The sequence below is a fragment of the Jaculus jaculus genome, chromosome 12, assembly GCF_020740685.1.
Source record: "Jaculus jaculus isolate mJacJac1 chromosome 12, mJacJac1.mat.Y.cur, whole genome shotgun sequence".
Taxonomy (NCBI): Eukaryota; Metazoa; Chordata; class Mammalia; order Rodentia; family Dipodidae; genus Jaculus; species Jaculus jaculus.
In genome coordinates, this window is record NC_059113.1 from 36739066 (window position 1) to 36765435 (window position 26370).

At 46.6% G+C, this 26370-nt stretch overlaps 1 protein-coding gene across 2 annotated transcripts in view; it reads left to right on the forward strand.

Moving 5' to 3' along the window:
• The first annotated feature begins 1858 nt into the window (after positions 1-1858).
• The window catches only part of Elac2 (elaC ribonuclease Z 2), a 30098-nt gene continuing 5586 nt past the window's right edge, over positions 1859-26370 (forward strand). The window contains exons 1-16 of one of the 2 annotated variants that reach the window (XM_004663112.2): positions 1859-2097; positions 2973-3023; positions 3150-3220; positions 3923-3987; positions 5805-5862; positions 9182-9250; positions 10454-10579; positions 12642-12700; positions 17005-17063; positions 17154-17226; positions 18356-18468; positions 19709-19804; positions 22173-22311; positions 22399-22484; positions 24574-24692; positions 25814-25910. In XM_004663112.2, coding sequence (XP_004663169.2) covers positions 1859-2097; positions 2973-3023; positions 3150-3220; positions 3923-3987; positions 5805-5862; positions 9182-9250; positions 10454-10579; positions 12642-12700; positions 17005-17063; positions 17154-17226; positions 18356-18468; positions 19709-19804; positions 22173-22311; positions 22399-22484; positions 24574-24692; positions 25814-25910 — 1520 coding nt within the window. Of the gene's footprint in view, positions 2098-2972; positions 3024-3149; positions 3221-3922; positions 3988-5804; positions 5863-9181; positions 9251-10453; positions 10580-12641; positions 12701-17004; positions 17064-17153; positions 17227-18355; positions 18469-19708; positions 19805-22172; positions 22312-22398; positions 22485-24573; positions 24693-25813; positions 25911-26370 lie in introns of those variants that run through there. The other variant, XM_045130645.1, reaches the window with a different exon arrangement.

Consider the following 26370-nt stretch of genomic DNA (forward strand, 5'->3'; position numbering starts at 1 on the left):
TTTTTTTTTTGCCACCCGGTCACCCCCAACCAAGTACCCTGTATTGTGGCTTGGCACTGCCTCCTCTTTGATCCCCCATTCTGGTTATAAGTACCTTCTAGTCTTTGGAGATACTTTTTCAGGATGGGTTGAGGCTTTTCATACAAAGAAAGAAACAGCCAATGTGGTGACTAAGAAAATTTTGGGGGAAATCATCCCCAGGTATGGCCTCCCCACCCCTATAGGCTCAGACAATGGACCTGCCTTTGTCTCACAGGTAACACAGGTAATGGTTAATAAAAAGTTTAGGGACTAATTGGAAACTTCATTGTGTTTATCACCCCCAAATCTTAGGACAGGTACAAAGAATGAATTGGACCTTAAAGGAGACCTTAACTAAGTTAACCCTTGAAGGCAGCGAGAACTGGACAGCCCTCCCACCCTCTGCCCTGTTCCCCACCCGGAATACTCCCTACACCCATGGCTTGACTCCCTGTGAGATCATGTTTGGGAGGCCACCTCCCTTACTTCCCAAACTCCAGACAGAATTGCTAGCTGAGCTATCTGAATTTAATTTTCTCTAATCTCTCCAGGCACTACAGACAGCCTCTTACCTCTGCCTCCCGAGTGCTGGGATTAAAGGCGTGTGTCACCACAGCCTGCGAGCCCCGAACTTTTTCTTTTTGTGAAACAAAGTCAATTAAATTTTATTTCAATCAAGAATATAAAATAAATGCAAGGAGATTATATCTGTTTTAAACAGTCATTTCAAGAATGGCAGGACAATTCAACAGCAGAACATGAGCTCTAAGGAGGCAGTGCGTCCTGCGGCCGAAGCGGGCACTGCTGGTGCACTGCAGCCCCGAACCCTTGACCCCCCCGCCCCTCCCTCCCTCCAGAGCGCTGGGGTTTCAGGTGTGGGCCACCACTCCAGGCATAATTGTTTGTGCCTCTTTTGTCGCAGTGCCACTCAGAGCATTGACAACGTATTACTGAGTGGGTTTAATTCTAAAAATCTTCAAAAGTACTGTTAGCTAAACAGGGCATGGTGATGCGTGCCTTTGAATTCAGCACTCGGTGGAAGGATCGCTTTGAGTGAGAACCTGCCTTGAGGGGGGGAAATAAAACCTGCAAAAGTACTGTTAACTTCCCCCTTTACAGATAAGGACACCAAGACACACAGGACAGGATTACTCAGCTAATAAATACTTGTTCTCTTTTTTTTTTTTCTTCTTTGAGGTAGGGTCTCGCTCTAGCCCAGGCTGACCTTGAATTCACTTGTAGCCTCAGGGTGGCCTCGAACTCACTGTGATCCTCCTTCCTCTGCCTCTTGAGTGCTGGGATTAAAGGCGTGCGCCACCACGCCCTGTTTAAAGCTTGTTCTCTTTAACCTCTGTTCTGTTCTTTCCAAACGCCACTAAGTGCAGTCGCTTGAAATGTGCTCACACGGAGTTCCACGGACACCAAGCTACCCGGTTTATTTCTCACATTTAATCTTCACAATCACCAGGCACACACACCAAACCGTTTAGCCTACAACCAATCGCTCAGCGCTGCTTTTCCCGGAAGCTTCCTTCTTGCGAATGACAGTTTCCGGGGGGGGAAAAAAAATTGACACACGGAAAGCCAGAGCAGGGCCAGGTCCGGGTTCTCTCTCTCACGACGCTCTAGCACTCCCGTACTCTATGGCCGCCGCAGACTGACAAGCCCCGAGCGGCCAGGCTCTTCTCGATTGGATGCGTAGCCTGGCGCGGGCGGGGCCTCTCGTGTCGCGGAACGCTGATTGGCTGATCTCGCCACGCTGGGAACAGGGGCGGGGCTTGTGACACGCGGACCGAGCCCGTCCCACAGCCTTCCCAGCCCGGGTGGAGAGGCGCGCATGTGGGCGCTGCGCTCGCTCTCGCCCTCGCTGCTGCGCTCGGTGGCGGGGCGCACCATGTCGCAGGGGTCAGCTCGCCGCCAGCGGCCGCCCAAAGACCCCCTGCGACACCTGCGCACGCGGGAGAAGCGCGGCCCGTCGTGGGGGCCTGGGGGCCCGAACACCGTGTACTTGCAGGTGGTGGCGGCGGGCGGCCGGGACGCGGGCGCCGCGCTCTACGTCTTCTCCGAGTACAACCGGTCAGTGCCGCCCGGCCCCTGCTGTGTCCCCTCGCGGACCTCCCGGGCCCCACCGTCCCCTTCCCCCCGCGTGTGTGTTGTGGGGCGGGGGCTCTCACTCCTGCAGGGGGTCATGGCCTTGGGTGCATGGGGCATTCCAGAGTCCCTACCTCCCTTTGTCCATGTGGTTTTCGGGCGTCCGTACAAAACTTAACTAGAACCGCACTCCCCCCGCCCCCAAAGCTGGGGCCTCATCGTTGGTGGCTGGTGTGGGTAGGTCAGGTCTCCCATCCCCACCACCCTCTGTGAGCCTCCATTCCTCCAGCCCTGGAGCAGAAACGCAGCCCAGTGTGGAGTTTTCATTGCTTGGTTGGCCTACAGTGAAGTTTTGTTTTGTTTTTTTTAATTATTTATTTGAGAGAGAAAGAAGAAGAGAGTGGAGAGAGAGAATGGGCGCGCGGGGTCCTGTAGCTACTGCAAACAAACTCCAGGACCCATGCTCCACCTTGAGCATCTGGCTTATCTGGGTACTGGGGAATCGAACCTGGGTCCTTAAGGGGTTTGCAGGCAAGCACCTTAAACGCTAAAGTCATCTCTCCAGTCCTACAGTGAGGTTTTTTTTTTTTTTTCTTTATTTATTTGAGAGTGACAGAAAGAGAAAGAGGCAGAGGGGGAGAGAGAGAATGGGCGCGCCAGGGCTTCCAGCCACTGCAAACGAACTCCAGACACGTGCGCCCCTTGTGCATCTGGCTAACGTGGGTCCTGGGGAATCGAGCCTTGAACCGTGGTCCTTAGGCTTCATAGGCTAGCGCTTAACCGCTAAGCCATCTCTCCAGCCCCAGTGAGGTTTTTTTTTTTTTTTTTTTTTTTTTTTAATGGTCCTGTTTTGCCCATAGGTATCTCTTCAATTGTGGAGAAGGCATCCAGAGACTCATGCAGGAACACAAGTGAGTCAACGCTTTGCTTCTGGCCTGGAGATGATTATGGGATTGGAAGCTGAGGTGAGAGGTTTTTATAGCAGAAGTGGTGTTTGGGCTGTCCATTTCATCTTGTTGAACCATTTTCTCTCTCAGACTGAAAGTCGCTCGGTTGGACAACATATTCCTGACTCGGATGCACTGGGCTAATGTTGGGGGACTGTGTGGTGAGTGCCTTCTTTCTGGACTCTCAGGCTGCAGGGAAGTCTGTAGGGTTGTGCCAGTTTGGAACTCCTTTTGCCCTTCTCAGTCCTGGGCAGCTGGAATACCGTGTGTGCCAGCCAGTCAGCTGGAATATCACTGGCTGGACTCAGATTTTGACAAGTTTCTTGGGTTGCTGGTTCAGAGATCAACTGGCCAGTGTAGTGGTGGTGGCTGAAGTAACTGTATTTACCTGAGCACCACCAGCAGCCATATGCAGACGGCTCCTGTGCAGAGGATCTCACTGCCCATGGCTGTTGGCTGGGGAAGGCCAAGATTGTGTTATTGCCAGATTCTGAAAGCCTAGTGGTGGTGCTAGGAAGGAGTGGTATACTGGACTAATGTCCATTTTCAGAGCTGAGCCTGGGGTGATGCACACGAGGTGCCTGGTGTACAAAACGTAGTCTTCTCACTTGTACTACCCTGAGAATGAGCATCTCCTTACATTTTTCATGCCGGGTGGCTGGCCCCTCGCCCACCACAGAGGGGCATGGGGAAGGTGTCACATCTCCTAACTTTGCTGGCATCACTTCTGTGCATGTATTTAATTGCCTCTTGATTGTGGAAGCTGGAGTGAGCACATAGGTAAATGACCGGAGAAGCACAGGGGACGGGCAGTGCATACAGGCCAAGTTGATAAGAGTTCTGGTTTCACCCATCCTTTTTAGGAATGATTCTTACTTTAAAGGAAACCGGGCTTCCCAAGTGTGTGCTTTCGGGACCTCCACAACTGGTGAGTCTCCCCTGACTCACCAACCAAATTCAGCTCCTCTTAAAATGTTAATAAGAATTTTCGTTTCTTCAAGTTAGTCTTCTGCCCTTGGAGATAGTGAAGTAAATGTGGCTGCTTTCATGTTACGTAAATGTAGATATGACCTTGAATGAGGGGTGTTGCCTCAGAGGCTAAGTTTCTTTTTTTTTTTTTAAATATTTTTTGTTCATTTTTTATTTATTTATTTGAGAGTGACAGACACAGAGAGAAAGACAGATAGAGGGAGAGAGAGAGAGAATGGGCGCGCCAGGGCCTCCAGCCACTGCAAACGAACTCCAGATGCATGCACCCCCTTGTGCTTCTGGCTAACCTGGGACCCGGGGAACCGAGCCTCGAACCGGGGTCCTTAGGCTTCACAGGCAAGCGCTTAACCGCTAAGCCATCTCTCCAGCCCAGTTTCTTAATTTATAAAATAGCTATACTGTTGGAGATGGAAATAGGCAACACTTACAAGGTACTCAATTACTTTATTAGGTGTTTGGTACCAAGGTATGTATTTACTAATGATAGCTTTCATTCTTACTAAATTCCATATCTAATTTGTCTCCAATGTAATCCCTGAAATTTGTATGTTAATGTCTCCCCCATTGAGGCTTTCAGTCTGGACTATTCAACAGTATCCTTGCACATTCATGCCTGTCTCCTGGTGCTCATCTACCACATAGCAGCCAGATTGACCTCTTTATAGCATATCTACGTATGCCACTTTCAATGAGAGTGCTTTACAACTCTGTTTTAAAATATTTTTATTTCCTTTTATTTATCTATTTGGTTTTCTTTGTTTCTTTCTCTTTGTTTTTGGTTTTTGATGTAGAGTCCCACTCTAGCTCATGCTGACCTGGAATTCATTATGATGTCTCAGGGTAGCCTTGAACTCATGGCAATCCTCCTACCTTTGCCTCCCAAGTGCTGGGATTAAAGGCGTTTGCCACCACACCCGTCTTATTTATTTATTTCTTTATTTGAGAGAGTGAGATGGGTGCCACTGCAAATGAACTCCAGACATGTGTCAATTTGTGCATCTGGCTTACATGGTTCCTGGGGAATCAAACCTGGGTCCTTTGGCTTTGCAGGCAAGCACCTTAACCACTAAGCCATCTTTCTAGCCTCTTCACAGCTCTCTTTACAATACAATCCACATACTTTGATAAGGCTTACAAGGTCCTTAGGCCTGGTCCTTGCTTACACTTCTGTCTGTGTAAAAAGCTGGTACTGTGAGGTCCAGTGCTAACCCACATGTCCATCAATCCTTGAGTTCTCCTGTATTCTCCCTCTCTGCCTTACTGAGCTGAACCTTCGGGGCTGGGATAAAAAGTCACTTCCTCTGGAGCTGTTCCTCAGCTCTCCTGACAGGTTGGTCCTGACTAAGTTTCAAAGCACTTAATTGCTATGAAGTAACATGCAATTGTTACTAAGTTATTTATGCTATCATTTGTTTTCTGTCTGTTTGTTTTAGGCTCATAGATCAAGGATTTCACTTTTTTGTTTGGACTCCTTAAACCTTGGCATCTCACATATGCTAGATGCTGTAAATACCTGTGTAAATGGCGTTCAAAATCTGCTGTGGTTTTGTGTGGATATATATTGATGCATTGCTCTATTCTATATTTAAAAAGAACTGTATCTCATTACCCATAAACCCATGGGGAATACCAGCAGTCTCACTGAAGAGGGCCCTCAGTGGAATGGGGCAGGGAGGAGGAAATTTATGGTACTGACATATGATGTGTCCATACAAAGTATATACTTAATAAAAAACTACCTATTTTATTTTTTAGGAAAAGTTCCTAGAAGCTATCAAAATATTTTCTGGCCCATTGAAAGGAATTGATCTGGGTATGTCCTTGACTATGATTCATTGTCATGTTTTTTCTTATATACTCCCTCCCTGCTTCTCAAATAAGAATCTATTTAGCACTGTTTTTCTTTTTCTTTTTTTTTCTTTTTTTTTCTTTTTTTTTTTGTTTACAAGGTAGGGTCTTACTGTACACTTACCTGGAATTCACCATGTAGTCTCAGGGTGGTCTCGATTTCACAGCATCCTCTCATCTTTGCCTCTGGAGTGCTGGGATTAAAGGCATGCGCCACCATGCCGGGTGGTCTAGGTTTGATTCTCCAGCACTCAAGGAAAGCCAGACACAAAGGGTGGCACATGCATTTGGAGTTCATTTGTAGTGAGGAGAGGCCCTGGCATGAGTGCACATGCACACTTGCTCTGTTTCTCTCAAATGTATATATATTTTGTTCTTCCTTTATTTATTTTGAGGTAGGGTTTTACTCTAGCTGAGGCTTACCTGGAATTGACCATGTAGTCTCAGGGTATTTTTTTTTTTTTTTTTTTGAGGTAAACCCAATAGACTAGATGCTTTTTTTTTTTTTTTTATGAGAGAATTGGTGTGCCACATTGTGCAACTGGCTTATGTGGGATATGGGGAGTTGAACATAGATCCTTAGGCTTCATAGGCAAGTATCTTAACTGCTAAGCCATCTCTTCAAAGCCCTCAAATAAATTTTCTTTTCTTTTTTTTGGATTTTTGAGCTAGGGTCTCAGGTTAGCCTAGGCTGACCTGGAATTCACTGTGTAGTCTCAGGGTGGCCACCATTTCACAGCAATCCTGTACCTCTGCCTCCCAAGTGCTGGAATTAAAGGCATGCACAAGGAAGAAATCCTAAATAAAATAAAAAATTTACACTGGGCATTTTGGCACGTTTCTTTAGTTCCAGCACTTGAGAGGCTGAGGGAGAAGGATCAACATGAATTCAAGGCCAGTGTAAGGCTAAAGAGTGAGTACCAGGTCAGCCTGGGCTAGAATGAGACCCTGTCTCACAAAACAAATAAATGGGGCTGGAGAGGTGGGCCAGTAGTTAAGGTGCTTGCCAGCAATGTCTGAATAACCTTGGTTTGATTCCCCTGTACCCACGAAAAGCCAGATGCACAAAGTGTTGCATGCATCTGGAGTTTATTTGCAGTGGCTACAGGCCCTAGTGTACCCATTCTCTCTCTCTCCTTGCAAATAAATAAATAAATAATATATATAAATTTGTGCCAGTTTTTGTAGTTGAGGTGAAAGATTCCTGTGGTCTCACGTTCATGTTTGATAACTTAGAGCTCTTACATTAGAGTGCAGGGTATTTGTTTTTAGAGGGCATTCATCAATGATCATAGCACGCCTCTCCATTCACCTATGATAAATTTAACACATTGCTGGAAATACAGATTATTTTAAACTTAACTTTTATTTTATCTTGGACAAGTTGATGTATTTATAGAATACATTTTATTTATTTATTTATTTTGCTTTTTTTAAATTTTTGGTTTTTCAAGGTAGTGTCTCACTCTCTAACCCGCAATTTAGGGTGGTCTCGAACTCTCAGTAATTCACTAACCTCTGCCTCCCAAGTGCTAGGATTAAAGGTGTGCGCCACCATGCCTGGCTGGATGAAGACTTCAATTGGATACTTTAGTTGTTTCACCTTAATATGTGCCTTGGATGGTGGAAGCTAGCTTTTCTTGGCATCCTTGAATCCACACAAGTGTCATATTTTATTCACTTGGTTACGTGTGGTGTGTGTGCAGAGTCTCTTGCTGCTGCACATGAATGCCAGACACATGCCCCACTTTGCATTTGGCTTTCTGTGGGTGCTGAAGAATGGGCAGGCTTTGCAAGCAAGTGCCTTTAACCACCAAGCCAACTCTAGTCCAATGTCTGTGATCATATTCACCACCCCCATTGTCTGCTCTTAACCCCTTTCTTCCTGACTAGTCTCCTTCCTAATTTCATGTCTTTATCTTTTTTGGTGACCTACTAAGTTAAATTAGGGCTGCTCACATGAACATGGGCTTTTTAATTAATTAATTAATTTTTTAATAAATTGGAGCATAGACTACCTACCAGTGGCTAAACCACTGAAGAACACGAGTCCTGTCCCAGCAGTATGAATTGCCAATGGCTTCTTATGACGGAACGTTGGCAGGCTCAGCCTTGTGCAGGAAGCCAAAGCTGCTGTGGCTTCAAGAGCGCCATGGCCATGTTGTGTGCAGAGACAGTGTTCCACAGCACTTCTCTCTGTCCTCTGGCGAGTTCCCTCTTACTTCTATCCCTTGTCAGGGGTGTTCCCTAAGCCTCGTACAGGTAGACGTACCTTGCCTGGCAGGTTCTTGTGGAGCCCACAGAGTCCATAGTGGATAAGATAATTACTGATGCCTTTTCTCCCCAAGCAACCTGTACAGCAACTTCTGATGTTGTGGAAACTAGCCAGCAGGCAGGAAGCTTCCAGCTCATTTCCAGCTCAATTTCTCTATGTCCTGCCAGTTTGGTTTGTTTATTTCCTAAAAATCTTAATCTATTCTTAGTCTTGAGTTTACTTGAGAATTCCCATAACTTCCAAGGCAAGCGGGCCATGGTGACACGTGCCTTTAATCTCAGCATTTTAGTCCCAGGGAGGCAGAGGTAGGAGGATCACTGAATTCCAGGCCAGTCTTGGACTATTGGACTACAGAGTGAGTTCCTGGTCAGCCTGGGCTAGCATAAGACCTTGCATTGAAAAAAACTTAAAAAAAAAAAAAAAATTCCAAGCCAGTTAGTTGCTTTGGTTAATGATCTTTCAAAAAAAAAAAAAAAACCAAAAAACCTCTCCCTCTATTTATACACACACACACACATACACACACACACACTTTTTTGGGGGGGTGGGGTTTCAAGATAGGGTCTCTATATTCTCAGGGTGACTTTGAACTTACAGCAATCCTCCTACCTCTGCCTCCCAAGTGCTGGGATTAAAGGCGTGCACCACCACACCCAGCTATATTTGATTTTTTTGAGGTAGGGTCTCACTTAGTCCAGGCTGACCTGGACTAAAGCTCAGGCTCCTGAGCTGGGATTGAAGGCGTGCACCATCACACGCGGCTGTAAATTGTTGTTGTTGTTGTTTTATTTGCAAGCAGAGTGAGAATGAGAATGGGCATGCCAGGGCCTAGGGCCACTGCAGATGAACTCCAGACACATGTGCCACTTAGTGCATCTGGCTTTACTTGAGTACTGGGGAATCAAACCTAGGCCATTTGACTTTGTAAGCAAGTGCTTTAACCACTCAGCCATCTTCATTTTCACCCATTTTTATTAATACAGCACCTTCTTAACTTGTTTTTCCATAGCTGTGCGGCCACACTCTGCACCAGAATACAAGGATGAGACCATGACCGTCTACCAGGTCCCCATCCACAGTGAGTGTGAAATAAAGACTTGGGTGCCTTGTTTCGTGTGCTGAGCAAGGTTAGGAATTAGCACTTGGATCCTGAGCTTAGGAGCTCACCCTTCTGTGGACCAGTGTGTTGATCTCGTGTGAGTTGCTGGGAGTGACATTGTATAGCATGCTGCCCGAAAATTGGTTGCACCCAGGTTTGCACCTTCAGTGCCATTGTGTGAATGATTTTAAAATAAAAGCCAGAATCTGCAAGAGATGCTTATTGGGGGCTGAGAGGAGTTTGGAACAGAGATGTTTTGTGTGTTGCTCTGGTCCTTGGGTCTGGTTAAGTAGCTTGTCAGTTTTAATCTCCATGAGCAGAGACAGCCTGGTGGTAGGGACGTTGGTTTGACACTGCTAGATGGCATAGGTTTGCCCGAGGTGGAAGGGCTACAGAAGAACACCATCGGAGGCCAGATGCAAGGCTTACGCTGGCCATGGACAGAAGACGGGAGGCAAGGGGTGAGCTGTGGTCTCCAACCATAGCAGCCGTGTTAAGGTCAGTGAGATGATGTTCTGAGGATTTTCCTCCCTTGCCTCATTCCAGGCTGTGTGACTTCTCTGACCTGACTCCTGGTGCTCCCGCCCCTCGGCTAGAGTTGGCTCCCTCGATTGCTTTCTTCTAGTATTCTCTTCCTTCCGAAGCATCAGTTTTCTTTTACGTGTTTTTCATATAGCAAGTGCTTGCTCAGATTTGGTGACTGATGTTTTTTTTCTTGATGACCATGGCCATGTATGAATGATATGCCTTGAGCAGACTTGCTTCTGTCGAGCTAGCATCTGTGCCTCAAGTTTCTTGGAATCACAGGATTTTTCTCCTTCATTTGGTTCATGAAATAGCTGCAAAGTTTTGATCCTTCTCATGGAGAGAGGTGTACTTGAACCTGCATTACCAAAGTTGATGGTGATGATTGATTGAACCAGTTCCAGCCTGCGGGCTTTTCAGTCACCAACACTGTTAGTGCCCTTCTGCGGGCAAGGCTCTGGGACAAGCAGAGATACGTAGCTGAATGAGGCATAAATATACAGAGACCAGGAGGGCTAGTACCTAGTTATTTACCACTGTAGAAAAAAAGAGTGCTAGTTTGATTGGCATTCTGGGGTTCCCACCTGAGGATGTCTGGGCTGTGCTGTGGATTCATGTCTTGTGGTGTGGAATTTGATAGTTTGCTGTACTGTCCAGGTACACAGAGGTGTGGGGAACACCAGCCATCGCAGAGCCCAGAAAGGCCTGTCCACAAGCCCAGTCCAGAGCAGTCGTCATCAGACTCCGGATCGACTGACAGTGAGAACCTTCCAGATGGCAATGGTACAGACTAACTGTGCTGGGGAGGGACTTAAGTTCTTATTGCTGTACTCTTTTTAAATATTATTTTTAAATAGTAGTTGTGTTTGTTTTAGGGTACAATAAGGTACACTGATTTGTGTAGAAAGATTCAGTTAAGCCAGTGAACATGACTGTCATCTTTCCAAGTTGTATTTTGTGGTGAGGATGCTAGTGATTTATTATTTAGGCTCCCTCCCTCCACCTCTCTGCCGCCCACCAGGCATGGTGGTGCACGCCTTTAGTCCTAGTTCTTGGGAGGCAGAGGTAGGAGGAGCACTGTGAGTTCGAGGTCAGTCTGGGGTGACAGAGCAAGTTCCAGGACAGCCTGGGCTAGAGTGAGACCCCTACCTCAAAAAAAAAAAAAAATAAAGCTGGGCGTGGTGGCGCACCTTTAATCCCAGGAGGCATAGATAAAGGGATCACTGTGAGTTTGAGGCAGCCTCAGACTACATAGTGAATTCCAAGATAGTCTGGGCTAGAGTAAGACCTGCCTTGGGGAAAATTAAATTAAATTAAAAGCCATTCGTGGTGGCACACACCTTTAATCCCAGCACTTGGGAGGCATAGGTGAGTTCGAGGCCACCTGAGACTACATAGTTAATTCCAGGTCAGCCTGGGCTAGAGTGAGACCCTACCTCATAAAACCAAAAGTAAAATGAAATAAAATAACCCCTCCCGCCCACATACATTGTGATGATCTTGACCCTGTGCATGCCAGGCAAGCCTTCTGCCACTGAAACACATCTCTGACCCTGCTTAAGCAACTTTGAAATGATGCTCTAACTGTGGTCATGGGACAGCAGATCACTAAGGCTGCTTAAAGCCCAACTGAAGCTTTTCTCTTTAGTTAGCATCTTCCCATCACCATCACTTTCCCATCCCTAGCCTCTGGTCACCAACTCTGTGAGACATTGGTAATTTTAGATTTTACCTAAGGGTGAGACATACCTGTCTCTGCCTATGACCTCACTTAGTGTGTCTTCCAGTTCTGTCTGTGGGGTTGACCGTGACAGTTCTTTGCCTCGTAGTTCTCGATGCTGCAGTTGTCATGGTAAGAAAGTTTTATGTGCAGGTAGATGCCTCTTCCTTGTCACGCAGCTCCCTGGTGTGGGGAGGGCGTGTGACGTGACAGTCCTCAGTGCTAAAGGCCAGCTTGCAGCTTGTGTTTGGTTTATCCAGAGGGCCGGGCCTGGCAAGATCTTGCCTACAAAGTGCTTTTGTATTTTTCATTAATGAAGCAGTAAAATGCAGAAACTAACTGCTAGGCTGACAAGTCACTGAAAGAATCAGCCTCTCTTCTCTTGAAATGAAAAATACTCCAAGACCCCCTGACTAGAAGGGTGGGCATCAGAGATCATGTTCCCCAGTGTTGAACACAGCCTGACCGGTTCCTCCGTGTCCTGTGTGTTGACCAGTCACGGTACAAGGGGTATAGATTGACACTCTTCCATTCCCTTCAGGCCTTTTAGCTGTTTCTTATTTTTGATATTCTTTTATATGTTTAAAAAGCACATTGCTACTTATTTTTTTCTTGGCTACTAGGTCATTTAAAAATAATTTTACTTGCCATTCTATAGAATTTTCTGTTTTCTTGCCTTTCCCTTTTCCTTTTCTTCCCTTATCTATCTTCCTTCCAAGAGTTCCGGGGGTGAACTTGGGCCCTGAGCATGCCAGGTAGTGTTTGCCCACTGAAGCAATACTTCCACTCTCCCTGTATTTTTTATTTATTTATTTATTTATTTATTTATTTATGAGATCTGTTATCTGAGGTCATTTTCAACTTGGTGATCCTCCTGCCTCAACCCTCCAAGTAGCTGTGTCTCCAGGTCCAGCCAGAATTTTTCATTTTCTATTCAACCACATCTCCGCGTAAGTAGGGTAAATAGAGGAAGTGCTGTTCGAAGAACAAGGTGTCCTTTAGCTTGTGCCCTGCGCTGCTCATGTCCACTTAATGCTCACATGAGGAAAAACGAGGTACCAGGAGAGTGACCTGCGAAGCCTTCGCGTTTGCTTTGCGACATTGTGACGATGTGCTTCTCCTCAGGTGTCAGCAGGAAAGCAGGTGGCAGGGACCCTTCTTTGGTGGTGGCTTTTATATGTAAGGTAAGAGTCACTTCCAAATGTGGGCAGTACGTGTGTGGCCAGGGGGCACACGTTTGGCCCAGGACTTTCCATGAGCACCTTTGCAGTCATTTGCAAGTAGCCACTCCTGAGTTACCTGTGCTGAGAAGTGCAGCTCCGTACTTTTCAAAATCCCACGCGTGCTTTTCCTCCCAGGTCTCTCTCAGCCCTGCCAGTGTGGGTTCTTGTCAGAAGTCCTTGTTCGTTTTCCTCCAAGTTCGTGGTTCACACTCCTGCAGCTCTGCTCTGGTGTTTCTGTCAGATTGACTTGACTTTATTTACTTTTGTTTGTTTTTGAAGCAGGATTTCATTGTAGCCCAGGCTGGCCTAGACTTCACAAGGATACACCAACTTGAGCTTCCCGGAGTGTTGGAATTAAAGTCGTGTTCACTACACCTGGCTTAATTTTTTTTAAATCTGTGTGTTTTTTGTTTTTTTTTTAATTTGTGTGTTTATGGGTTCATCGGGGTCTCTTGCTGAAGGTTTTGCTCCTGGCTTTACCTGGATACTAGGGAATAGAACCTAGCTTGGCGGCAGGCTTTACAAACAAACACTTTTAACCACTGAGCCCCAACTGATTTTGTTTTGTTTATCAAGATAATGCCTCACTCTAGCCCAGGTACCCTGGGACCAAGTAACTGTAAGCTGCTTCTTTTTTAAAATTACTTTTTCATTCATGTGTATGTATTTATGCAGTTTGTGTGCTGTGTGTGTGCATTTTTGTGCACATCTGTGCACATGTGGAAGACAGAGGACGATGTCACGTGTCTTCCTCGTTAGTTCTCTACCTTTTAATTTTTTTCCTTTACCTCATTTTTTAAAAAAATTAAAATTTTATTTATTTATTTGTGTATGTGTGTGTAAGACAGAGAGAAATGAAAATGGGCACACCACAGCCCCTAGCCACTGCATACTCCAGGCACATGCACCACCGTGTGCATCTGGGGTTGTGTGGTGCTGGAGAAGCAAATCCCAGTCCTTAGGTTTTGCGTGCAAGCATCTTCATTGCTGGGCCATCTCCCCATCACCTCCACCTTATTTTTTGAGACTGGGTCTATCACTGAATATGGGGCTCACCGACTTGTCTAAGATGAGCTAGCCAGCAAGCTTCAGGGGACCTTGTGTCTCTGCCCTCAGAGCTGTGCTGATGGGCGTGTGAGGTCTCGTGGCTTTGATGGGAGTGCTGGGAATCTGCTCTGAACTCAGGTCCTCGTGCTCGTGTGGCAAGCACTTATCCACTTAACCCTCTCCAAGTCCTGCCCTGGCTTTTCTGTCTCCTCCCTTTTCTGCTCCTTCTGCAAATGAGCACCAGACACATGTACCACCTTGTGCACCTGACTTACATGGGTACTGGGGAATCAAACTTGGGTCCTTATCCTTCGCAGACAAGTGCATTAACTGCTGAGCCATTACTCCAGCCCACTGAGCAACATTCTTATTATTTTTTGAGGTAGGGTTTCACTCTAGCCCAAGGTGACCCAGAATTTGCTATGAATTCTTAGGGTGGCCTCAAATGCATGGCAGTCTTCTGCCTCCCAAGTGCTGTGATTAAAGGCATGTGCCACCATGCCTAGGCTGAGCAACATTTTTGAGGCAGGGTTGCCCAGGCTGGCCTTTAACTGGGTGTGCTTTGTTGGGCTCCTCAGGGCTATTTTCTCTGGCTCAGCCTGTAGCCCTATGTCTCTCTTCTAGTAACATTATGCTTTTCAGTTAATGGTTGGAAAGCAGTACACTGAGCTAGCTCCTGTTCTAGGGGCTTAAAGAAAGAAGCTCTGAACATGAGGCCCGAGAAAGCCATGGGGCTGCTGGGGCCTCCTTGCTCACATCCAGGTTATCCTCCATTTGCCAGATCTCCGAGCTAAATTCTGCATGTGCTTTCCGCATGCAGACTCATTTGGTGTGAGATGAGAACGCTTATGGGTCAGTGGAACATGAACGTCTCTGCGATGTCTTATGTGCATGCTTAAATTTTTATATATATATTTATTTGCAAGCAGTGAGGGAGACAGACAGAATGGGTATGCTGGGACCTTTACCATTGCAAACAGACTCCAGACTCATGTGCCACTTTGTGCATCTGGGTTTGTGTGGGTACTGGAGCATCAGACATGTAGGTAGCAGCAGCCTTTGCAAGCAAGCACTTTTAACCACCGAGCCATCTCTCCAGTCCTTCAAAAATTTTTAATTATTTATTTGCAAGAAGAAAGAGAGGTGTACATACCAGAACAGACCTCAGCATGCACCATTTTCTGCATCTGGCTTTTCGTGGGTACTGGGGAATCTAACCCAGAGCATCAGGCTTTGGAAACAAGTGCCTTTAGCCAAGAGCCTTCTCCCCTGCTCGAGGTACACACATTAAGCCTGCAGTCTTTTCTTTAACTAGGTATTCCCTAAGATGGGAAAGCCTAGAATCCTGAGACTTTGGAATCCAGTTTTGGGACTTGGCCTTAAGAGTAACTTTGTTTTTTATTATTGAAAACTTCCATAATTATAGATTATAAACCATGATAACCACTCTCCATTTTCCCTTTCACAGCTCCACTTTTCTTCATATCTCCTTTCCCTTTCAATCATTCTCTCTTTTATTTTGATGTCATCATCTTTTCCTCCTATTGTACTGGTCTTGCATAGGTAGTGCTGGGCACTGTGAGGTCATGGATAACCAGGCCATTTTGTGTCTGGAAGAGTGCATTGTAAGGAGTGCTGTCTTTCCTTTGGCTCTTACATTCTTCCCACCATCTCTTCCTTAATGGACCCTGAGCCTTGGAAGGTGTGATAGAGAAGCTTCAGTGAGCACTCCTCTGTCACTTCTCAGCACTGTGGTGCCTTTTGAGTATCCCAGAGGTCACTGCCATCTGAAAAGAGAAGCTTCTCTAACCACAACTGAGAGTAGCATTAATATATGGGTATGAACATTAAGAGAAGTGCTCACTGGGTAGTTGGGTGAGCATTATATATGTATTTAGCCAGACACCAGCAGGAGTTATACCCTTAGGATTCGTGACTTACCCTGTCAGAGATTTTTAGTATCAGGGATGTATTCCCTCCCATGGAATAGTCCTTCAGTCCAGTTAAGACAGTGGTTGGTGTCCCCTATAGCAGACTTGCCACTAATGCACTCTCAGTGACCTTGTATCCCAAGCATGTGGAGGCTCAAGCAATAGGGTCTTCCTGTAATTCTTGGAGGGTATCAGGGACCTCCCTGACCAATAATGCACTAGAAGGCATCCTACCCTTGGCACTGAAAATTTAGTAGTAATCTACTGTAATCAACCTGTGGCTTCAGTTTGCACCATTGAAGAGTAACTTCTTAAGTCCAGGAAGTTAAAAGGAGCCTTGCTAGTTTATCAGGATTTAAAGAATACAGTATAGGTCAAGTTGAGTCCAACACAGCCCTTGTAACATCCACTCTGACTTTTTTCTGTTATGTTGAAATATGTAGATTCCAAAATTGTGTAGGCAGGAGTTTCAGTATAGAGCAGTGATGATGAGGGTTTGTTGTGGGTTGTTTGCCCTTCGGAAATTAGAACTTGTTTTAATTTTTTCCCATCCAGTATAATAGCAATAAAACTGTACTGCCTGATATTTAAAAAAAAAAAAACCCAGGAGGAAGAACAGCCCCATGTGTTCTGTTAGCCTTCTGGTGTGTGTCCCTGGAGCATAGTGGGTGCATCACTTTGGTCCTTCCCCGGAAAGGCAGAGCTGCAGTGTTCCTTTGTTCCTTAGTAAAGGTTGATACTATGGAACTCAAGTACCCTTGTATTTCTCCTGAAGCATCCTTATTACTAACTTTGATGTGGAAAAGAGTTACATTTTAAAAATAAGATTATACAGTTAATATTTTACTTATTAGCGAGAGAATGAGTAAGAGTGTGCGGGCCTCCTGCTTCAGCCAGTGAACTCCAGGTGCATGCGCCACTTTGTGCATCCAGCTTTATGTGGGTGCTGGGGAGTCAAATCCCGGATGCCTGGTGTTGTAAGCAAGTTCCTTTAACTGCTACACCATCTCTCTACCCACGAGTTACATTTTACTAAATTCTAAAAATCAATATTGGGAAATCAGGTATTGTTGGGGATTATTTCTAAAGCATTTAAAAATAACTTCTAATATCGTACACTTTCTTAAAACTGCATTTAAATGAATTGTAAGAAAATAAAAATAAAATTGGATATACTTCTAATGAACTTGGTTAAGGGGGGGAGGGGAAATAACCAGAGAAGAAAATTGATTAAGACCTAGCTTCTTCACCAGCCACTGAAGTTCTATTTGCATCCCTGTGTCACAGCTTCATTTGAAGAAAGGAAACTTCTTGGTGCTTAAAGCAAAGGAGATGGGCCTCCCTGTGTGAGTTTTGGGAAGAAGCTGTTGGGGACCCCCTGGGGTGCCCTTGCTCTTAGGGAGAAGGCCTTCACAGAGCACCTCCTTCTTTTTCAGTGGGACGGCTGCCATCGCGCCCATCATTGCTGCTGTCAAGGATGGCAAGAGTATCACTTATGAAGGGAGAGAGGTGAGGCTCTTGGTTTCTATGATAATTCACAGATGCAGGTGGAGCCTGGAACGCTGGGCAGAGCCACCGTCACCTTGGGCCCTACCAGTGTCATTTTTCTCTTGGCCACACAGTGGAATGCTTTGAAATATTTATTTATTTATATGAGAGCAACAGAGAAAGAGAGAAAGTTGTGCACCAGGGCATCTTGCCTCTATGAATGAGCTGTAGGCATGTGTGCCATGTTGTACATCTGGCTTACGTGGGTACTGGGGAATGGGACCTTGGCCTCAGGCTTTGCTAGTAAGCACCATTCACCACTGAGTCATCTCCCCAGCTCCGTGCACTTCCCATCCAGACTTGTATCACACATTGGCGCTGTTGTGTCTACGCAGGTCATTTTAACCTGCACAGGGCCCTACTGGTTCTCGTCTATAAGGCATGCGTGATTTGCCTCCTATTGAGCAGAGCAGTGTCCCAAAACATACAGGTGAGCTTTGTTTGGACCGCCTGAGGAATGCCACTGTGTTCTTTCTTTTTCTAGATGATTTCTCTCAGAAAAAGTATCTGGAGGGCTGAGATGGCTCCGTGGCAAAGGTGCCTGCTTACTTGCCAAGTCTACTGGCTTAGGTTCAATTCCCAAGCCACCCATGTAAGCCAGACTCAAAACATGGTACAAGCATCTGCTGTTTCTTTGTAGCAGCAAGAGGCCCTACCGTCCTTTCCCCCAACCGCACCACATGTCAAAAATAGGTAATACGCTAGGTGTGGTGGTGCACACCTTTAATCCCAGCACTAGCAAGGCAGAGGTAGGAGAATCACTGAGTTCGAGGCTACTGTGAGACTGCATAGTGAATTCCAGGTCAGCCAGGGATAGATTGAGACCGTACCTCAAAAAAAAAAAAAAGCCAATACAATTTTTTTTTAAAGGTGTCTTGCACGTCAAGCCCCTTTCTAGCACTGTAGGTCTGAAATGTTTGGGTAGCTGCCGCTGTTTTAGGGTGAGCCGCGAGCAGCAGCCCTCAGGGCAGGCCCGGGCTTGGGCGCTAGTTGTGCAGCAGCTGCCGCCTTGAAGGACACTCGACTCGGGCTGACGTGAGAGTGCTGTGGGAACGCGTCCTACCCCACTGAGCCACCGTCTGATTTGCAGATTCTGCCGGAAGAGCTCTGTACTCCCCCAGAACCTGGCCTCGCCTTTATTGTGGTGGAGTGTCCAGATGAAGGATTCATCCAGCCCATCAGTGAGAATGACACCTTTAAGAGGTAATGATGAAGGGCTGTGGGTGGTGGCAGAAGTGAGCTGTCCCTGCTCAGGACCCTCAGCCTGGTTTGTCCTGCAGACTGAGCTGTGTCTCTGGGAAGGCTGACTGCCTTGATCCTACTGGCGGGTTTGCACTGTATTGGTAGTTAGTGGGTTCTTCATGAACTCAGTGGGCTGTAAACAGCACAAGCCACTGAAGACTAGCCAACAACTTAGATCGAGAGAGCCATGAGAGAGAAATGGGGAGGAGACGAGAGACAGAGCTAGATCTAAGACTAAAACGTATTCTAGAATGAATGTCGCAAATCATTTGCCTTTTATTTACCAGTACCTTCACTCACCTGTATCAAGCCTAATGAGGTAAGGTAGAGTTTTTGAGGCCATGCGGGCAAACAGTGTAATAGGGACATTCTCAGTCCTTCGAAAATTACAACCAGTTTTATGGTTTAGCTTTAATCATAGGTAAAATTCCCTTCCCCCGTTTTGTCATAGTGTTGGGGAATGGCCGCTGAGCAATGTCTCCATCCCCTGGTTTCATGAGACAGAAGAGCATGATGTAAGCTAGGCTGCCTGTGATCTCCTGTCCTCCAGCATTACAGGCACATAGCACCACATTTAACCTTGGGATGTCTCAGCCACATGTCTGCATTTCACTTACCTTCCCATCCTTTTTGTTTTTAATTTCTTCTTCCTCCTCTCTTTTTTTTTTTTATCGTCACCTGGTCTTCCCATCCTTACTTATGTCTCTCTGACATTTTCCTCTAACTGGAGTGGCACAGACTGTTCCAATTAAGTTTTAGGCAACAGAGCTGCAAGTCACTGATGTGTCATTGGGGAGCGCTGTGCATGTGTGCAATGGCAGTGCTAGGAATAATCAAACAGCTGCTGAATGAGGATACCTCACCATGTTGCTGGGGTGCTGTCTAAATTGTGGGGTTCCAGATGATTTTCATTTTCTGTCATGGTGTTCTCGTCCTCCGGAAGGCAGACACCCATGTGGGTGTGGAGGGCAGGAGCCTGGAAAATGGACTTGACTAATGAAGGGCTTTGTGGAGGACACACTGCCAGTGCTAGGCCCACTGTCTTGGGCATCGCTGGAGCAGCTCCGTGAGACCGAGCATGAGTATCAGGGGGTCCTGTACAGCAGTGAGTGGCCCACTCCATAGCTGTATCCATCTCCTCTTGTGTATGCCTGAGTGTGCATCCCTTTGTAAAGCAAACCCCATTCTTTCTTCTACCCAGGTATCAGGGAGAGGCCAATGCTCCTGTGGCCCTCGTGGTTCACATGACTCCAGAATCTGTGCTTATGGACAGCAGGTACCAGCAGTGGATGGAGAGGTATGGAGCCCAGCCCGGGGCATGGTGGGGGGGCAGCTCTTCTAGGCAGTGGTTTATTAACTCCCTCTTTCTCAGCTAAGTTCTGCAGTACTGCCTGCCTGAATTTTCTCTGGGATTCCTGCATGCGAATACTGAGAGGTCCCATTTGTACCAGTAGGTGGCGCAGTGTCTGCATGTCGTGCTTGTACCAGGCTCCTTGGAAAGTTTCACATCCTCTACACTCTGGGTGTCTTTGGGTTGACCGGTGTTCATGTCTACCCTGCAGAGACTTGTACATGTAAAAGAGTAGCAGTAGCTCTTGCTGGCTGGGTGAACCCTCCATGTGGGCACATTTTGGATCATGCTGTGACTTACTCTTTGAGCAAGCCCTTGGGGAAGATGTTCTCTAAATTTAGTAATAGAAGCAGAGGGCCATGTACTCTTTCCTGGGCCCTCACGGCCTGAGAATGGCATTCGAGGAATATTTGTCAATGTTCTCAGGGTGAGAGGTGAGGGTCTAATTTCTTGCTTCAGGTGGATGTCCAGTTTGGCCAGCACCATCAACTGAATAGGTGGTCTTTTTTTCCAGTGTATGTTTGTGATACCTTTGTCAAAAATTAGGTGGCTGTGTCTATGTAGGTCTACTTCTGTGTCCTTTATTCCTTTGTTTCTTTTTTAAATTTTATTAATTTGCAAGTAGAAAAAAAGAGAATGAGAATGGGCATGCTCAGGCCTCTGGCCACTACAGATGAACTCCAGATGCATGCATCACTTCGTACATGAGGCTTACGTGGGCACTGGGCTATTGAACCCGGGTCATCAGGCTTTGTAAGCAAGTGCCTCACCATGCAGCCGTCTCTCTAGCCTCCTTTATTCTTTTCATTGGTCTGTGTGACTGTTTTGTGCCAGTACCGTGTTGCTTGTCACTGTGGCTCTATATTGTAATTTCTTACTTTTTTTTTCCTATTTTTAAAGAGTCAGAGAGAAAGAGGCAGATAGACAGAGAATGGGTGCACCAGGGCCTCCAGCCACTGTAAGTGAACTCCAGAAGCATGGGCCACCTTCTGCACCTGGCTTACGTGGGTCCTGGGGAATCGAACCTGGGTCCTTTAGCTTTGCAGGCTAGTGCCTTAACCTCCACCCAGTCCCTTATTTTATGGTTTTTTTTTTTAACCTTTTTTTGTTTTGTTTTGTTTTTATCGAAGTAGGGCCTCACTCTAGCCCACGCCGACCTGGCACTCACTGTGTGGTTGCAGGCCGACCTTGAATTCACCACAGTCCTTCTAACCTCTGCCTCCTGAGTGCTGGGATTAAAGGTGTGCACCCCCACACCCAGCTATTTTAACCTTTTATTGACATACATACATATGCACAATGTATCCTGATTATAATTCCTTCCTTTGTCCCTCCCCCCTCCCCATTGACCCCATGCTTCTTTCTATTACATCTTCTATTTTGATCTTTTTGTTTTTGCCCTCATTATGCAGGTCTTGTGTAGGTACAACAGCCACTGTGAGGTCATAAATGCATCTGTCACTCTGTATGATAGACAGCATTTCAAAGCACTCCTTGCCATCTTCTGGCATGTATATATATGCATATATATATAAATAAAATATAATTTGGTTTTTTGAAGTAGGGTCTCACTCTGGTCCAGGCTGACCTGGAATTCACTAAGACGACCAACCCCCCCCCCCCAGCATATTTGACTAGGTTTTCAGTATCCAACATGAATTCTTCCCATGGAGTGGGCCTCAAATCCAAGCACAGAGCAGTTTGTTTCTCCTGTAACAGACATGCTGCTCTTGGATCAGTGGGCACAGCTTGCTTGGTTGGCCAACCCTGTGGCCAACTTGCAGGGTGTACTGCTAGTTAAGATGGATGACTTTCCCTCAGCATGCTGTGTGGCACTTTGCAGCACTGTGGCAGTGGTGAGCAGAGAGGAGGCTAGGGCCAATGGAATGAGGCTTCAGGTCTCCCCTCAGCCTCCCTACCACTTTGCCTCTGCCCTCTACAGCGCCGTGGTCTTCTGCTTGTTGGTGCTTTGTCTTCGCTCGTGTGGGCTTGAGTCATGTGTACATTGCCTAGTTTCCTCATGGCTTTTTGTGTTGCACTCTGGTCTTCATGTGGTCTTCAGACGCCTATCTGAATCTCCCAATTCTCCTTGCTTTTTACCCACCATTTTTTGCACCTCACCCCAAGGTAAACACAGTAGGGGATTCTAACACAGAAGGAGCAGGATTATGTTTATCCATGTAGTAACCACTTGGCAAATGAGAGCGCTCTCTGAGCACTTCCTCCACATTAGGGCTGTTCATCTCCAGTGCCGTCTGCAAGGTGCAGTGATTCCCTGAAGCATGGTGTTCATGAATGGTCTGTCTTCATCTAGGTTTGGGCCAAACACCCAACACTTGGTCCTGAATGAGAATTGTGCGTCCGTCCACAACCTTCGCAGCCATAAGATTCAAACACAGCTCAGCCTCATTCATCCGGACATCTTTCCCCCACTCAACAGCTTCCACAGTAAGGTAGCTAGCTTCCCAGCTCTGCCCCAGTCTCTTAGCTCTTTCTGTTCTTGGTTTTCTTGTCATGGGCCTTGTTTCTGTCTCTTTTAGGAAGAAGGCCCTGTGCTTAGTGTGCCCACGGTTCAGGGTGAATGCCTCCTCAAGTACCAGCTCCGCCCCAAGAGAGAATGGCAGAGGTAGGCGCATTTCTAAACCTACAGAACTGTGTTGCCAAACCTCCTTGTTTATAAGTGGTCAGGGGCAGATGTTTTAGGAAGCTGGTCTAGTCACATGGTGTCTGTCACAAGTTGTAACTGCAGTTACAGCATATAAGAGGCAGTCAGTAGTAATGGGATTTTTATTAGCAGTTCAGATGGAAACGTTTGTTTATTTAGGATATTTTCTGTTTATAGGAACAGTAAATGTCTTATATAAATCTGTGACTAGAACTCTGGTTCCCTGCATAAGGATGACACAAATTCATGAAGCATTCCATGTTTTTTGTGATACATTCCTACGATAGTTCTTTTTAAAATATTTTATTTATTTGTTTGCACACACAGAGAGATAGAAGAGAGACAGAATGAGTGTGCCAGGGCCTCCAGCTGCTGCAGACAAACTCCAGATGCACATGCTACTGTGCCTCTGTCTTTCCGCGGGTCCTGGGGAATCCAACTTGGGTTGTTAGGCACGTGCTTTAACTGCTGAGCCAGCTCTCCACCCCTCATTTGATATGATAACCATTCTGCCCACTTTGTGCATGTGGCTTTACAAGGGTACTGGGGAGTTGAACCCTAGTCATTTGGCTTTGCAGGCACGCACCTTAACTGTGGAGCCATCTCTCCAGCCCCCAGCGTTGTGGGTTTTTTTTTTAGGTAGGGTCTCACTGTAGCTCAGAGTGGCCTTGAACTCACAGTGATTCTTCTATCTCTGACTCCTGAGTACAGGGATTAAAGGTGTGTGCCACTATGTGTGGTTTTCTTTCTTTCTTTCTTTCTTTCTTTTTAAGGTAGGGTCTTACTCTAGCCCAGGCTGACCTGGAATTCACTGTGTAGTCTCGAACTCAGGACTCATGGCACTCCTCCTACCCCTGCTTCCCGAGTGCTGAGATAAAAGGCATGCAACACCGTGCCTATCTCCCCAGCATTTTTTTTCTTTTTCTTTTTTTTTTTTGGTTTTTCAAAGTAGGGTCTTGCTCTGACCCAGGCTGACCTGGAATTTACTATGCAAGCTCAGGCTGGCCTCCATGGCAATCCTCCTACCTCTGCCTCCCGAGTGCTGGGATTAAAGGCATGTGCCACCATGCCCAGTCTCTTTTTTTTTTTTTTTATTTCTTTTAAATATTTATTTATCTGAAACAGAAAAAGAGGCAGATGGAGAGAGAGAGAGAAAATGGGCACACCAGGGCCTCTATAGCCACTGCAAATGAACTCCAGACATGTGTGCCACCTTGTTATCTAGCTTATGTAGGTGTTGGGGAATTGAAACTAGTCCTTAGGCTTCATAGGCAAGTGCCTTAACCACTAAGCCATTTCTCTAGCCTGCCCCCAGCATTCTTAACAAGCAATGGTAGCATACTTCAGGCCATGGGTAGCTAGCTGTTCAGGCTGGAGAGCTTGCTGTATTCCTTCCTCAGTCTGACCACCTTTGACAGTGTCATTGTTGTGGCCTGCCTAGACCTACTGAGCTGGGATCTGGAGAGGTTGGTTTGGGGCTCTTTTCTATAAGGTCCCAGGTGGTTTTCCTGCTCAGCCAGGTTTAAGAGCCAGTGGTCTCAGTCATCAGTACTTAGTGGTGTTAGGACCAGCATCCTCTGGGCTTGTTCGGTATGTTAGCTCTCGGGCTCCACCTCAGAGCTGCCCTGTAGGGTTCTCTGTTTCGCCAAGGCTCACTGATTAATTGTGCTGATATGCACTTCAGTCTGAGAGTCACTTGCTGGTGTCCCTGCTTCTCAGCTGAGGCCATTACGTGTGGGGGCACTGGTAATATCTGGAGAGAAGTGTAGTTGTCATGGCCTTGGGTGGGCCTAGTGGTCCTGCACAGGATACTTCACTGTGCAGAATCGGCATTCCTGCCCAGAGCCTGGTTGTTAGACTTGGGGCTGAGAGAGGTTGTGAGGGCAGGAGTTATTTAGACCCCACTTAGCTGAGAAGGTTCCAGAGGCAGAACAGAATTGCCCTGGGTCATCTTGATCTGCAAGAACACTGTACATCGGTTTATTCTGAATATCTGCATCAGTATTTGCCATGTGGCACCTTGGGTCACCAGAGATCCATCTCTCTGCAGGGATGCTATTCCTTCTTGCAATCCTGAGGAATTCATAGCTGAGGCCCTGGAACTCCCCAATTTCCAGGAGAGTGTGCAGGAGTACAAGAAGAGCACTTCACACAGCCGAGCTCCAGCAGGTGAGCAGAAGCCCCAGGTGGCCTCTCCTGAGATCTGTCCTCCGTGGTCCTTGTCCTAACCTTAAGCAAGGAGTGGACAGATACTGTAAACTGATTTTTGTAACTTAAAATGGGGGTGGGTCAGAAGGACTTGAGAATTCCAGGGCCTGTGTCCCACCCAGGCCAGTTAACTCCAGGTGTTGCTTGGGAGTGCTCAGGCATTCTTCAGAGGGGGCATGGAGCTCTGTTCACTTGGGATCTGGGTCCATGGGAGATGGTGGCCATGCCACTCACTCACTTGCTTTCATCCATCATGAAAGCAATTAGGGAATTTTGTGACCACTGCCTTAGTTTTTTCCTTATGTTTTCAACTAGTAATAGGGAATGCTGGAATAGAGGGAGGATTGGGTTTTATTGCAAACGGATGGTCTTTAACCACCTACCACCCTTTTGTCTCTGAAGAGCAGCAACAAGGTAGGCCCCCAAGGTAGCCAAACCTTCATCTCTTCTCAAGTCGAAAAACATAATTTCCAGGAGTTGCTTCACTTCCTGCTTAAGATTTCATGTCTTAAGACCTGTTTAGGCCAGGCATGGTGGTACACGCCTTTAATCCCAGCACTTGGGAGGCAGAGGTGGGAGGATCGCCATGAGTTCATGGCCACCCTGAGAGTACATAGTGAATTCTGGGTCAACCTGGGCTAGAGTGAAATCCTATCTTGGCAGAAAAAAAAAAAAAAAAAGAAAACCTGTTTAGTTCATGGCCTGCTTGCATGTATGCTGCAGGCTGACTAGCCAAGCTGGGTGAGGCCTAAGGAAAGAAAGGGACAGGGCTTCAGAATCCCTTGGTCTTTCTGGATTGGCTGTGCCCTGCCCTTCCTCAGTGGAGACCTGGCATGGTGTTCCTGTCGAGCACAGTGGGGATGGTCCATATCCCTGAGGTGTGTGATCTGGAGGCAAGGTAGGCCATACCCCTGAGGTCAGTGAGGAGAGGAAAAGACTGAGAAGTTGTTTTGCTCCTCCTATATTCCTTTCTCCCAGCAATCAGTGGGCCTCACATGGTAAGGGCAGTCAGTGCAGCTCCTGGACTCTGTTGCTTGTCCAGCGCAGGTGGAATGCTGGCTCACTCTCCGTGTACTTTCCAGAGGAAAGGAGCCAGTATCCAGAAATCATCTTCCTTGGCACCGGGTCTGCTATTCCAATGAAGATCCGCAATGTCAGCTCCACTCTTGTCAACATAAGGTATTGATTATCCTTGTTCCAGAAGCGTCCATCCACCAGAGAGCTTGCTTTTTAAACAAAAGTCTTGTTCTAGGTTGATTTGAAAACAGTGGCAGAAACCCATTCTGCCATCTTGGCCAATGTCACAGACCAGAGTATTAGGTCTTGCTGTTTTTTTTTTTTTTTTTTTTGAGACAGGGTCTTGCCATGTAGAGACTGAGCTGTCCTTGAACTTGTGCTTGCCTTCTGAGTACTGGGCTCACAGCATCTTGCAGCCTCAATAGTTACCTTTTACCTCTAGGAACCGCTCAAACCCATCCCATTAGGACTTCTAAGGAAAAGAGCAGGGAGGGAGGAAGGGATGCTGATGTGACTGGCTGGGAGTCCCATGCTCAGAACCGTTCCTTGTTCCACCTCCGCAGCTTGTAGGTTGCGGGTCTGAGCTCCAGACTGGTGTCTTAATTTGTTCCTTGTATAGTCC